At 46.1% G+C, this 15,059-nt stretch overlaps 1 protein-coding gene across 1 annotated transcript in view; it reads left to right on the top strand.

Moving 5' to 3' along the window:
• The first annotated feature begins 242 nt into the window (after positions 1-242).
• LOC140429811 (neuronal acetylcholine receptor subunit beta-3-like) overlaps positions 243-15,059 on the top strand; it is a 61,517-nt gene continuing 46,700 nt past the window's right edge. Inside the window, exon 1 of the mRNA XM_072517258.1 lies at positions 243-575. Coding sequence (XP_072373359.1) covers positions 521-575 — 55 coding nt within the window. The 5' untranslated portion in view covers positions 243-520. The remainder of the gene's footprint in view (positions 576-15,059) is intronic.

Below are 15,059 nucleotides of genomic sequence, written 5' to 3'. Positions count from 1 at the left end.
TGCAGGTTAGGTGGATTGGCCACGCTAAATTGCTCCTTCATTGGAAAAAAGATAGAATTGGGTACTCTAAATTAAAAAAAAATCTTTGCAATTCAAGTAAAACGGTCGGCCAAATCCGAGCTCTGTAAATGGCTGATGCTATTCGCCATGTGAAGCAGCTCATGAATAATTCCGCCAACTTTAAGGTTAGATTTCAAGGAGCAGAAAGCGACGGCAATTAGGACCCAGGGTTCTGCTCTTGTGGTACAGCGTGGCTGAAAGCGATGCAGTGCAATGTTCTCTCTCTGTGAGGCTGGAAGATTCTTAAAAAGAAAAGAAAGAGCACCCACTCCATCGCAATCTGTCCTGAGATGTAACTCCCCCCTCCTGGGACATTCGTCGACCCATTGGCATCGAACGCCCTGACTTTCCTCTTCACCCACACATGGAGGGCTCGGAGAAGTTATCTGGGCCGGGGAAGGATTCGGTGACTGATGCTCAAGGCTGAACAGTTTGACAACACGGCCCTTCAATAGGTGACATGCAGCTGCTACTAGCCCTCTTTATGTGTGTCCTGTCCCTGCCTGGTACCACAGGTAAGAACCCCATCTCCCTCCTCCCCTCTCCCCCCTCCTCCCGTTGATCAAGGGTCCAGACTGCAGTCTGAAAAAGAAACTGGATGGGAAAATAGAATTGCCTAAACATGACTGTCAGTCCTTTATAACAACCCCCCCCCCTCCCCTTCCTTCCCGATTAATAATTAGAGGCTGAAATTGTTAGGCTTGGATTGGAGACATGCAGATGTGCGCAGTCTAGGAGACAGATGGAGAATTCTGCCAAAGCTTGCTTGGGGACTGTTTATCTGACCCCACACTCCCAGTGGCTACACTGCCTACGCTGGCACACTGTGTGCTCTGTGTCCCTTTTACTCCTATGTCCGCTTTGGCCCCCTCCCCAATTACTGCTGTGGTTGAGATTAACATTGAGAGTTTTTGCAGCTATTTCCAGGCGAGACTACCCCTGGAGAAGACGAGAGAGGTTTCCGGGATAAGGCGAGGGGTGAAAGATGTCCTAAAGTGAAGTGATTAAGAGAACTCTTCGTCCCAAATGAAGGGGAAGCAGTGCATAGGTTAAAGAAAAGGGTGATTGCGAACGGGAAAGAACTGGCTTTTTAAAAAAAAAGAAAAATAAATCGGATTATGAAATGAAACTAGGTAAGGACGCAAGGACTGAAGAGAAAAGCAGCGTTTCCCAGCTCCACCATCTGGCTGCTTCTTAATCTGATGATGTAAGAGGCAGATTCGCCCAGAGTAAAGACTTGCTCCATGTGTTTCCATTCAGGCATTCCACAAGGAGTGGTGAAATTAGTAAAGCACTGTACAAATGTTCAGCACAATTAAATGTCTCCGTTAATGAGGAGTAACCGATGGAATATTAGGTTAAGTAACATCACATGCTGTGAATTGTGATGTCTAAGTCCATTTCCAGTCTTCTTTCCTACTTTACAGTTTTGAAATATATTGAAGACTTTTAATGCTAGCACCCTGTGCTACTCAAATTGGATGATAAGGGCGGCATGGTGGCACAGTGGTAAGCACTGCTGCCTCACAGCTCCAGGGTCTCGGGCTCAATTCCGGCCTCGGGTGACTGTGTGGAGTTTGCACTTTCTCCCCGTGTCTGCGTGGGTTTCCTCCGGGTGCTCCCGTTTCCTCCCACAGCCCAAAGATTTTTTTTTAAATTTAGAGTACCCAATCAATTTTTTCCAATTAAGAGGCAATTTAGCGTGGCCAATCCACCTAGCCTGCACATCTTTGGGTTGTGGGGGCGAAACCCACGCAAACACGGGGAGAATGTGCAAACTCCACACGGGCAATGACCCAGAGCCGGGATCGAACCTGGGACCTCGGCGCCGTGAGGAGTCAGGGCTCACCCACTGCGCCACCGTGCTGCCCCCACAGTCCAAAGGTGTGCAGGTTAGGTGGATTGGCCATGATCAATTGCTCCTTCGTGTCCACAGGTTAGGTGAGGTTATGGAATTATAGGGCAGGGAGTGGTCTTAGGTAGGGTGGTCTTTCGGAGGGTCAAAGGGCCAAAAGGCCTCCTTCTGCACTGTAGGGATTCTGTTCTATATTCAAACAAAACTGAAGTACTAAATGAACTAACACTGTATAGCAAATATTTAAAATGCCTAGTTAAAAGCAAATGAAATTTCACATGTAAATCTCATATTAAAATATTCATGATAAACGCAACTAAATTAATTTACCTGTTTTTAATGCAATTTTTTAACGCTGTATGACCAAGTAAGATACTTTTTATTTGCCTATTGCCAGCTAAAGCTTGTGAAAAATGTAAATCATAGTTATTATATAATTATACAGTATTGTATAGTTCTACAGTAACTTGAGAGGTGTGCAGAAGTGTGGGTCGAGGCAAAATTCACTCACTTATGATGAAAAGCTGACCAAAGTAGTTTTAAAAATAATTTCCTATTTTCCATTTTTCTCTTTGGACTTTATACACTTATGCCACTTCCTCAGCTTTGTTCCTAAAGATCTATCAATGGCACACAGATCCAGCAGCATTCATCCCCATTTTGGTCCTTCATTGAGAATTAAAGCTTGTTCCATCTTGATAGCTATTCCCCCATTGATAGGTCATGTATTATTTTTATTACTTGGCTTAATCGGTTCAGTATTCTGACTGCAATAATCACAGAATTCATAAAAGGGAGGCCATTCGGCCCATCCAGTCTGCACTAGTGCTTGGAGAGAGCACCCTACCCAAGCCCACACATCCACCCTATCGCCATAACTCAGTAACCCCACCCCACCTTTTTGGACACTAAGGGCAATTTAGCACGGCCAATCCACCTAGCCTGCACATCTTTGGACTGTGGGAGGATACCGGAGCACCCGAAGGAAGCCCATGCACTATCCCTATTAAATTCAGTGATGGAGACATTAAAGCATCCAACTTCATAGTGTACCATCTCAAAATAGCTGATGGGGTTTGATATGAAACATATAAAATTTGGTCAAACATTTTCTTTAAAAAATGGTTAATTAATATTTTAGCAGAATTTTGTTGTTTTGAAATTGCAGTGACCCTTTTCTTGCTTAGAATTACTGTTCATAGAATGTAAAGTGCAGTGAAAGGCCATTTGGCATGCCTGGTCTATGCCAGCGATTTTATGCTCCACCTGAGCGTACTTCTCATCCTGCTTCATCTAAGCCCATCAACATTAACTTCTATTCCTATCTTCCTCATGTACCCATCTAGCCTTTACTTAAATGTACTTGCCTCAACCACTCCTGTTGTTGTGAGTTTAGGTGTTGTCCTATAATAACGATCATTTATGTTGCTTGATTCAGGGAATAAAATATCATTGCCCCTGATGTAATCTAGTATGAGGTTTGAAATGAACATGTCAGATAGGAAAAAAAAGACGCAAACCTGCATTTATGTAGCACCTTTCACAACCGTAGAATGACCACACTATGGCAATTAAGTACTTTTGAAGTGCAGATACCTTTGCAATGTAGGCAGCTTAAATGAAGTTAGTATTTTATCATTGGCGCTACTACAATCATTTGTAAGAGAGTCAATTCAAATCCTTTAGCTCTTTAACTGTTTAGTAACAGTTAGGTGGTTCTGCTTTTATAACGGACAATCGCAGTTGTACCAGAATTGGAAACGTTAAAGGCTCTGGTTAATAATCGCTAGTAAAATTGAGAATTTTCAGAGCAATGGGGTTTCTCCTATGAGGAAGGACTTCAGTGATAATTTTAATGTCTAATTCTATTTCTGGGCTGCTTTCCTACCTTTCAGTTTTGAAATATATTGAAGAAATGTAACTTGAAGAATTTCAATGCAATCACTCTGCGTTACTCAAGTTGGGTGATATTTCAACAATGCTGAAATACTAAATGAACTAACACTGCAGAGTAAATCATTAAAATGCAATTGTCATTGTAAAGTCGGTTTGCTAGCTCATTGGAAAGTGTAATTGACCTGAAGGATACAAGTAAATGTTTTATGTAGATTGCAATTATGCAAATCATAAGATGTCACAGGGTTTCTATTTCCTCTTGAAATTTCATAAACAGTAATCCTCATTATCATATCTAGATCAATGAGGCATCATGAACATCGAGCATCCTGCCAGGGTTGTCCATCATGATAACTGTCATTGACCAAAAAACGTAACTTCATTAACTCAAAATATATATATACCTTAAAACACACATGAATGTCTTAAACAAGCCCCAGGGTTCTAAAGGTACTTACAGATTACTGCCACAGTTTATGGGTAATTCATACTGTCATCGGAAATTATTGCCTGCAATCACTTAATGAGTTAAGTTCAAAATATCAGATGAAGAATTTAACTCCTGGATAATTCTGCTTTCATCCTGTGCCACTATTCCTCTATTTTACATGCCTGTCAGTCGTATGATAATCGCTGTATTCATGACATCAACCTATCACTGTCTATGATCAGTGTCACTTCCCTTTTGCTTCTGTCTTGAGCATTCATTTCATTGAAACTCTGGGGAAAATATGCAGAAAATTGTAAGCAGAAAAGAATGAATATAAATCTGCAATGTGGGTTCGTCTGTGCTTATACATAATACAATATTACAATGAATAGACAGCTGAATATACTAACTATATTGACAAAATGTGATAGACCAAAGTCCGACTAATTAATATTTTTCTTGGTTTTGCATCAAAATCAGCTAACATTATGGTCATCAAAATTTTGTAGAAATGATATTATAGCATCAAAATCAGGTAATATTCATCATACTGAGTAAGTGAAAACTATGACATGAAATCTGTTAGCATTGTAACAAATGATAGCCAACATAGCTTCCCAATGAGGAAATCCTTGTTGTGAGTGCTATTGGCATCTCAAGTAAGCATTGGAAAGCCTCATATTGCAATGTACTCAGGCTGTCCACTTAGACTTCCAAACATCTTCTGGCAAAGTTTAAGCAATATCATACCTATATCTCCATGGCCAAATATTATAGATTACAGTGAAATAGTCAGCTGATCTGACTCTTTCCTTCAGTGACCTTCCTTTAATACTAATTGGAAGGAACTTACAGACTTTTTCACCTCAGAGACTGATTATCTGTACAACTGTTAAGTCATGGGGCAGCACGGTGGCGCAGTGGTTAGCATTGCTGCCTCACGGCGCCGAGGTCCCAGGTTCGATCTCGGGTCTGGGTCACTGTCCCTGTGGAGTTTGTACATTCTCCCCGTGTTTGCATGGGTTTTGCCCCCACAACCCAAAGATGTGCAGGCTAGGTGGATTGGCCACACTAAATTGCTCCTTAATTGGAAAAATGAATTGGGTACTCTAAAAAATTTTTTTTTTTTAAACAACCGTTAAGTCATCACCTCTTCTCTCCTATTTCCAATCCTCACTCCCTCCTCAATCCATGATTAATTCCTTTGCCGTTTCACCTTCCCCTCCATCATCCTCCACCGAATACCCCCTTGCCAGCCATCATCAGACTCATCTCCCCATTAGACAGTTTTGTTCCAATTAATTGTGGAGAAATTTAAAAGGTTTCCTATGGATCAAATAAAATAATACCTGCCGTTTTTCCCCAGATACTTTACGCATGAAAGAGTCTCTGAGGTGACCAAGATGACGCCTTATGTTAAAATGTCAATGTAGCCTATGTTTAACACAAGATGCCATCATGTAGAGGAGTTGATACTTGAGTGAGCATCGGCTGGAAAAAATCATTAAGCAGTTGATTGCCACTTAAGTTGTCTGCTAGTGCTTATTAAAGAGACAACAAGGTATTTTAGTGGCTGACCTTTAATCCTACACCGTCTGCGTCCAGCAGATTAAGAGTAAATAAATTATAGCAGAGGATTCTGAGCAATAATTAAAGGTTTATCGCCTTTTACTGTTCACTTGCTGTTGGCGATTTGAAGAGAGCTTGTGAAACACATCATGAGGCTTTCTGGGACACTTTGACAAGGCTTCACCGGCACTTGAGCAACATTTGTTCTGCAAGTTCTCTGAGGACCTCAGTTAAAAAGAGTGAATGCTGCATTATTGTACATTACTCGCTCCTTACAGGAGTCACCAGCCAACTGGTCATGAGCACCACCACTGGGTCTGCAGCAGGAATGGGAGGAGAACATGAAGCCAGACAGACGTTCACCAAATGCTGCAGTGCAGAGGGGCATGAGGGTCAAGAGGCAAAGATGGACTGTTTCCCCTCTGTTTGTATACGATTTCCTTTATCCTCTGGCTTCTTCCAGCAGGACCTCCAGCGCCACATCTGAAACTCATGTACCCTCTCAATCAGACTCTGAGCCATCTCAAAATGTGCTGCTGTGTGTCCTCCAGCACATTCCACACCTTCAGTGAAAATCGGTGCAAGGAGCACAAAAATGCTGCCCAACGGAAATTCTTTCAAATATGCAACTGAGTTCTAAACCTGCAGCTGTCTAGTTTAGTCTGTCTAGGCAAATTCAAAATCTCAAAGCAAATTGAATCAGTAAAGCCCGCTGAAACCAGACTTTCAAATAGACATGCCTTATTAGCACGGCACCCATTGAGCTCCCCCCTTCACTTTCACCAAAGATAGTCCCCCAAATACATGCAAGTTCTTTTGTGTTACGAATAGTGCTGAAATAGCTAAGGATCAAGTTGAAAGAGATGTAAAAGTTGTCCAGACTTCAGCCCCAAATTTTCTTGAGTTCACCATACAGTGTTCAACTATTTTCTAAACATGTTGGGCTGGATTCTCCGGTCGCCGATGCAGAAATCGCGTTCGGTGATGGGCCGGTAATCCAAATTCGCAACAGAATCGGGGGCGGACCCGCTTCCGCGAGGCACCGCCCCCTCCAAAGCGTACTCTGCACCACCTATCCACGGCTTCAGGCCATTGCCTGAGGCCCGCCCCCGACCGGCCGAGTTCCCGACGGCATGGGGCTCGTGTGGTCGAAACCGGCCGAAGGGGGGGACCATTTTGCGGGCCGGGTCCATGAGCAGCATCCGCCATGAAGCACGCCGCGACCGATGCAGGCCAACGCCGTGCGCATGCGCAGCCACGGACCCGGCAATTCGCCAGGCCGGCATGCTAGCCCCCACCAAAATGGGGAATTGGTGGCCGTTTTGTGCCAGCACTGTTTCCACGCTGGCGTGGGGACAGTTTCCAAATCAGAGAATCCAGTCCCAGTTTTTTATTCCAAAACTTGATTTTTGATATTAAACAAACTCGTTTTAATTTTCCAAGAGACTCTGGATTATTAGGCCTTTGACATTACTACTATGCCACTATTCTCCATAGAAACATAGAAAATAGAAGCAGGAGGAGGCCATTCAGGCCTGCTCTGCCATTCATTATGATCATGGCTGATCATCAAGTTCAATACCCTCATCTCACCTTCCCCCCCCCCATATCCCTTGATCCATTTAGCCCCAAGAGTTATATCTCCTTCCTTCTTGAAATCACACAACGTTTTGGCCTCAACTACTTTCTGTGGTAGCGAATTCCACAGATTCCCCACTCTCTGGGTGAAGAAATTTCTCCTCACCTCAGTCCTAAAAGGGTTATTCCTTATCCTCAAAATATGACCCCTTGTTCTGGACTACCCCACCATTGGGAACATTCCTTCTGAATCTTCCCTGTCTAATCCTGTTAGAATTTTGTAAATTTCTATGAGATCCCCTCTCACTCTTCTAAACCCCAGTGAATTTAATCCTAACCGATTTATGCTCTCTTCATATGACAGTCCCGCGATCCCAGGAATCAGCCTGGTAAACGTTCGCTGTACTCCCTCCATAGCAAGAACATGATGGAATGCAACAATTAAATATATTAAATAGCAAGGGACCAAAAGCCTAAGGGTCACAATATTGTTAATGATACCAGTCTCTACATGTAAGAACCTTTGACAACATTGCAACTTTAACAGACTGTACGTGCACTCCTTGTACGATATAGAGTTCAGTTTAAACCGACAACGAATTAAGATTCTTTGCTTTTCAAGCATTGCAGGCTCCGATTGAATGACACCATCTAATGTGGTAGATAAAGATTGGCTACATTTACACTGATTTGGTACTGTTCAATCAATGTGAACAAGTCATTATTTGGTCCAAGTTTTGAAAAGCCATTTATAACATCTGCCCATGTGACCATGTCACCCTCTCCAACATTGATAGTTCTCCCAAATAAACTGGCAGTATTATTGGTAAGAAAATATAACACCAGGCAGAACTGTCTGTCGCAATTCAACAGCACGGTAGTGTCATGTGAGAGTACCTTTAAGAAATGGGTGTTTAAGAAATGTATCTTAAAGAAATGGAGCTGCTCATGTCACTGGAGTGATGTCGGAGTGTGGGTGGAGCTGAGCTCTACTTCTGCTTTTTAGTTTCAGTTTGAGAAAAGCTTGCGTGTGTCTGTGTTTTTCACTGAGCTGCATCTGAAGTTTAAACAAAGAGCTGTACGGTTGATCTCTGCCATCCAAAGACTATCTATGGATCATTTGGTGAACCCAGAATTTTAAAAGGTCTCAATATTGAATGTGAACCTAATGTGCTCCTGTTTGAAGGTTAGTTAAGTCTTTTGGATGTTAAAAGGACAGCTTACAGGGTTACTTAGTGTTGTGTCTTTGCGGTTGTATTTGAATTAATGGTTGCCTAGATGTTCACTGTTTGTTTTAAAAAAGGTTAACTTGCGTTCATAGATTAAACATTGTTTTGTTTTAAAGAAATACTTGTCCTTTTCTGCTGTACCACACCTGTAGAGTGGGCTGTGTGCTCCCCATACCACAATCTATTAAAAGTTGTGGGTCAGGTGAACTCCATGATACACTTTGGGGTTCTCTAAACCCTGACCCATAACAGTAGCACAAGTGGATAGCACTGTGGCTTCACAGCGCCAGGGTCCCAGGTTCAATTCCCTGCTGGGTCACTGTGCGGAGTCTGCACAGTTCCTCCCGTGTCTGCATGGGTTTCCTCCGGGTGCTCCAGTTTCCTTCCACAGTCCAAAGATGTGCAGGTTAGGTGGATTGGCTATGATAAATTGTCCACATGTCTAAAAAGGTTAAGAGGGGTTATTGGGTTATGGGGATTGGGTGGAAATAAGGGCTTAAGTGGTCAGTGCAGACTTGATGGGCCGAATGGTCTCCTTCTGCACTGTATGTTCTATGTTCTAACAGCCAAAGAGAAATCAATGAATGTGGCACAGATTAAAAATAAATTCTGAGGTTTTCCAATTGTGTACCCATTTGTCCAAATGGCTTTTGATTAAGATAAAGTTGCCAAGTCCCAGATGACCCGAGGCTGCTTTTCTCCTTTGAGGGGGAGAGCTGATTGGTAGTGATTTAACCTGAGGATCACCACACCTCAGGCAAGGGGCAAGGCTGAGAAGGTGGGGCCTTTATGACTAACCTTTTCAATAGAGACTGACAGGCTCGTGAGTATAGGAGATTATGGTGTGTATAAAATGGTACGTGCTAGTGCCAACCCAAATTTATTCTGTTCCCCCCAATTTTTTCTCATTTCCTGACCTCCTTCCCCACTTCACTGGGTTAGATGAAGTGGGAGGAGGTTAGTGGAGCAGAAATGATGAGTGGGTCCCCTTTGAATTATGGACCAGTTGTGCCAAATGACCTGTTTCTGTGCCGGAAGTTCTTCTGAATGAGTTATGACCCCACTGAGTGCCTTTTGGTGCCAGTGATCAGTTTAGAATTCCTGTAGCTGATGTTATTGAAACAAATTTAGATCCAAATTATGCCTACACCCAATGCAGGTTCCAGCCTTTCTGATCTACATGACTCAATACTTGCTGGATAAGTCCAATGAATTTCTGATAACCCCTTTCTATTTCTTTCTCTGTATCGCTCGATGTCAGGTCAATAAGTCGTAAGCAGATGGCACAGTGGCGCAGTGGTTAGCACTGCTGCCTACGGCGCTGAGGACCCTGGCTCGGCCCCGCTCTGGGTCACTGTCTGTGTGGAGTTGGCACATTCTCCCCTTATCTGCTTGGGTTTCACCCCAACAACCCAAAGATGTACCGGTTGGGTGGACTGGCTGGACTAAATTGCCCCTTAATTGGAAAAAAAAATTGGGTACTCTAAAATTTATTTACAAAAAATAAGTCCTAAGGTTTGGATTAGCTCACTGACATAAACATGCACTTGCTGTTCCCAATATCCTAGTTTTAAAGTGTTTTTATTGGTTGTCACATTTTGTATTTCACATGTTATATGTTACACTTTACATAACCGAGCTGACCAGAGAGAAAAAAACCTACAAAAAAACATAACAAAAAAAAAATCAGCAAGAAAGAAAACAAAGTTAAAAGTCAGTACAGATATTTGCATGCAATCACTTTCCCTCCTGCTGTGGCCGTGTCCTCACTTTGATCGGCGTACCTTTGCTACCATTCCCAGTTTGACCTGGGCATGTATTTACAGATGTCTATCTATAGTTTTAGTCCCTTGTCCCTCTCGATTTCCTTGTGTGTCCTCACCCACCCGCCCTCCCGCTCCCCTCCCACAACCCTGGACATGGCCTCAGAAAAGGCCGTCCAGTAGGTGGCAAGTCTGTGACAGGCCCAGGACATGTGGTTGAAGTTGGTTGGGCCTTCCTGGCACCTTTCGCATTTCTCCTCCACCTCCAGAAAAAACCTACCCATTTGTGTTCCAGTTTGATGCGCTCCATGCACCACCTTTACCTGCTTTAGGCCGAGCCCTGCACATGTGGAGGCGGAGCTCGAACTGTGCAGTGCATCGATCCAAAGTCCTCCCCCTATTTCTATGCTCCTAGTTCCTGCTCCCATTTTTTCCTTGTCTTGTCCAGGGGAGAGTGTACCTCCTCTAACAGTTGCCGGTACAGGTCTCCACTGTTTCTCTTCCCTAGGTCACACGCGACCAGCAGTTCTTCGACTAACGAATGTCCTGGTATCTGGAGTTACGTTGTAGTTTCCTTACAGAGGAAGGATTTGACCTGTATGTGTCTCAGCTCATTTCTTTTTGGCAATTGGAACCTCTCCATGACCACCTCACCCCCCCCCCCCCCCCCAACCAGGGTCACTACTCTGTCGTCCTTGTACGTGTACATGTACCTAACTGTCAGTGTCCCTTCGTCCTGTCTCCACCTTTTGAAGGTGGAGTCCGTTACTGTTGAGTAAACCTGTGGTTGTTGCAGATGGGGCCCATGGTGGACATTTCGGTTAGGCCGAAGTGCTGTCTCATCTGGTACCACGTTTGGAGCGTGGCTACTACCACTGGACTTCTCGAGTACTAGGTCAGGCGGGAATGGGAATGCGGTCATGACTAGGGCTTGGAAGGATATCCCAATGCAGGAATTCTCCTCCATCTCCACCCATTCTTCTCCCGGTTCCTTCACCCATCCCCTCGCTCTTGCTGCTGTGGCCACCCAGTGGTAGAGCTGTAAGTTTGGGTGGGCCAGGCCTCCCATGTTTCCTTTCCTTTGTAGGACCTTCTTTTGGATCCTCTGCTGCTCACCCCTCCCCCCTCCCCCACTCCCACAAACACCATGATTAGCTTGCCTGCTGTGTTGAAGACGGCCTTGGGAATGTCGATCGGGTGGTATCTGAACAGGAAGAGGACCCTGGGAGGGAGAGTGGGAGTGGGCCCCACCACTGCAGGTCCTTTTGACATCCTGCACCAGACTCGCCAGGTTCCATTTGTGCATCCAAGTCCAGTCGTTCGATTCACAGGTAGCGGAATTTGGCTTTGGCTTGTTTGAACGGAAGTCCCTTCAGCTCTCTCCCTCCCCCCTGTGGGTTCACAGGGAAGATCTCACTTTTGCTCAGGTTAAGTTTGTAACCTGAGAAGGCTCCAAACTCCTTATCCCTTCCATGTTAGCCCGGAGGTTTGAGATATAAAGAGAAGATCATCCATGAACCTATATGCTATCTGTGCCCCTTCTGGATACCTGTCCACCCCTTTGCCATTCTGAGGACGATCGCCAGTGGCTCATTGCCAGGGCAAACAGCAGGGGGGGATAGCGTGCATCCCTGCCTCGTGCCTCTGTGCAGCTGGAGGTATTCAGAGATGGTGGTGTTTGTCCGTACGCTCGCCATGGGAACGCTGTACAATACCTTCACCCAGGAGGTCAACCCTGGCCTGAACCCAAACCGTTCCAATACCTCCATGAGGTACTTCCACTCGACTCTGTTGAAGGCCTTTTCTGCGTCCAGGGAGATGACCACTTCTGGTGTACTCTCCCAAGATGGGATCATTATCTGTTTAGCAATTGCTTGATGTTCGATGTTAGCTGCCTGCCCTTGACTAAGCCCGCCTGGTCCTCTTCGACGACCTCTGGCATGCAGCTCTCCAGATGCCTCATCAAGCCCTTCGCCAGGCTCTTTGCATCTGTGTTGAGTAGTGAGATGGGCCTGTAGGACCCACACTCAGTTGAGTCTTTGTCCTTTTGGGGATCAGCGATATTGAGGCTTGTGCCAGTGTCAGTGATGAGGTGTCCCTTACGAGCGAGTCTGTGAACATCTCTCGCAGATGTGGGGCCAATGCTGGGGCAAATGTTTTGTAGAGGTCCGCCATGAATGCATCTGGTCCCGGTGCCTTCCCCGCCTGCATGGAATTGACACCCTCTATGACTTCTCCCAGTTCTAATAGTGTTTCCAGGCCCCGTCTCTTCCCTTCCCCCATGACCAGCAAGTCCTGCCCATTTGAGGAACTGCTTTATCCCGAGGTGTACAGCCCCCAGTAGAAAGTTGCAAAGGTCTCGTTGACCCTTACCTGTGTGGCAACAAGCCTGGTGCGGATGTCACTAACTTGAGGTATTTCCCTCGTGGCTGTCTGCTTTCTCAGCTGGTGAGTCAGCAGGCGGCTTTGTCTCTGTGATCGTAAAAGGTCCCCGGTGTCTGGCAGAGCCACTTCACTGCTTTGCCCATGGGGAATAGGCCAAAGTTCATAAATAGCTTCCTCCCCACTAGTAGCTCTACGGTCGGGGCCGAAGAGTACGGCCGGTCCACCTCCAGCATGGAGTCGACCAGCTCTTGCCTAGCCGCCCTCTCCTTCCTATCTTTGCACACCTTATCACTGACTTCAATGCCTTCCAGAACATGGAGGGTGAGGCCTCCCCATTCTGGTTGTTGGTAACGTCCCGGTCTGTGGCCTGTGATATCCGTCCGCAGAATGCCTTCTCGGCCAAGAGGGCCATGCCTAGCCTCCATGGGGATCGTTGTGCCCAACCTGTCTCCAACTTCACATCCATGTAGTGTGGAGCATGGTCGGAGATTACTACTGCGGAGTACTCCGCTCCCACTATCCCTCGAAGCACCGCTTTCCCCACTACAAAGAAGTCATCCCCAGTATATACCTTGTGTACCTGGTAGAAGAAGAAGAATTCCTTCTCCCTGGGTGTGTGAACCTCCATGGGTCCACTGCCCTCTTCTGTTCCATGAACACGTCAGTGTTCCTTCGCCATGTTTGAGTTTTCCCTGATTTAGGCTTTGATCTGTCTGTCTGTGGGTCCTGTACACAGTTAAAGCCCCCTCACCCGCCCCCATAATGAATCGGTGTGTGTCTCTATCGGGGATTTCAGCCATGGTTTTCTTCAAGAATTCCGGTCGTCCCAGTTGGGTGCACACACGTTCACCAGGACAGCTAGTGCCCCTTCCAGGACACCACTAACCATGACGTACCGTCCACCTTGGTCTGTAACAGTCCCCATCAAAGTAAATGCTGTCCTCTTATTGTGCAGTATGGCCACCCCCCCCCAAGCCCTCGCTTTGCAGCACAAACGGTAAGGGTCCCACCCAACTCTTTCTTACCTGCAGTCGGTCCTTCTCCCTCAGGTGGGTCTCCTGGAGGAAGATTATGTCGGCTTTCATACTTTTCAGCTTAGCGAAGACTCTGGATATTTTCACTGGGCCGTTAAGTCCCCGGAAATTCCAGGTGACTATTCTGACGGAGGGGTTTCTGCCCCCCCCCCCCCCGCACTCCCTCCTGCGGGATCAACCTTGTGGATGTGCTCCAGGTTTTCTCTTTGTTAGGGGGCCATCCAAAGTGGCTGTTTGCGGTGCTTTTGTTTTCCTTGCCGCCGTGGGTGATCTATCATAGCCAATCTAGTGCCCTTATCCCCTCTGACCCTCGGCTTTCCCCCTGGGATTGTCTCGCCCTCTACAAGTTTTGCCCCCCCAGAGTATTCTCTCCCCCTGTCAACAGGCACCCTCTCCCCATTGGCACTGCAGCCCCCCCCCCCCATCACTCATACCTCTTTGTGATAGCTCACCCACTAGTGTGGTGGTGCCCCCTCCCCCCGGGGCCGATCTCTGCCCCCCCCCCCCCCAGACTGATGCTTGTCTCTTGCCCCCTTTCCTCCTCCTCAGTCCCTCCTTCATCTGATTGCTGTCACCCCCTCCTGTCTGAAACTCAAAGTCAGGTTTGAAGACGAGGCGGTTCAGACCCGCGCAAATAGTCTCTACATTTTTAATGCACTGATACAATGAAGAGCCTGGTTTACTGCTGGTTTTGTTGCCTTCCCAGCCCATGCTTGTGCAGACATTCATCTGTTACCCTGCCCTGAAAAGTCACCCAGAGCTTGGCGGGTACAGCATTTTAAACCACACATTGTTCTTATAAAGGGCTGCATTGACTTGGCCAGGTCTGCCCCAATGTCCTGGTACATCCGGATCGAGTGACCCTCCCATTTACAGGATCTTGTATGTCTTATCTAGTTCAGGATCTTTTCCCGGCCTTGGCACCTGTGGTAGTCACCACTGATGTATATATTGTATATATAGGATGTTGATATAGGTGCTTTACGGTAAGGCCCCTGTACTACAGGTACGGGGGTAGATCCCTGCCTGCTGGCTCCGCCCAGTAGGCGGAGTACAAATATGTGTGCTCCCAGTACAGCAGCCATTTCGTCAGCTGCTGTAGGAGGCCACAGAGCTCAGTGTAATTAAGCCTCGATTACATCCTACTCTCATCTTTGTGTAATTGCATCAGTACCGGTGCAGTTTTGCAATGGTGACCTACGGCTGCCTGCGCCCTTGGGCTTTGGCCTGAGTGACCTGTGGGATCTGTCAAATCTGGGG

Source organism: Scyliorhinus torazame, chromosome 9 (genome assembly GCF_047496885.1).
Source record: "Scyliorhinus torazame isolate Kashiwa2021f chromosome 9, sScyTor2.1, whole genome shotgun sequence".
NCBI classification, from domain to species: domain Eukaryota; kingdom Metazoa; phylum Chordata; class Chondrichthyes; order Carcharhiniformes; family Scyliorhinidae; genus Scyliorhinus; species Scyliorhinus torazame.
This window is presented reverse-complemented; position numbering and strand designations above follow the sequence as displayed.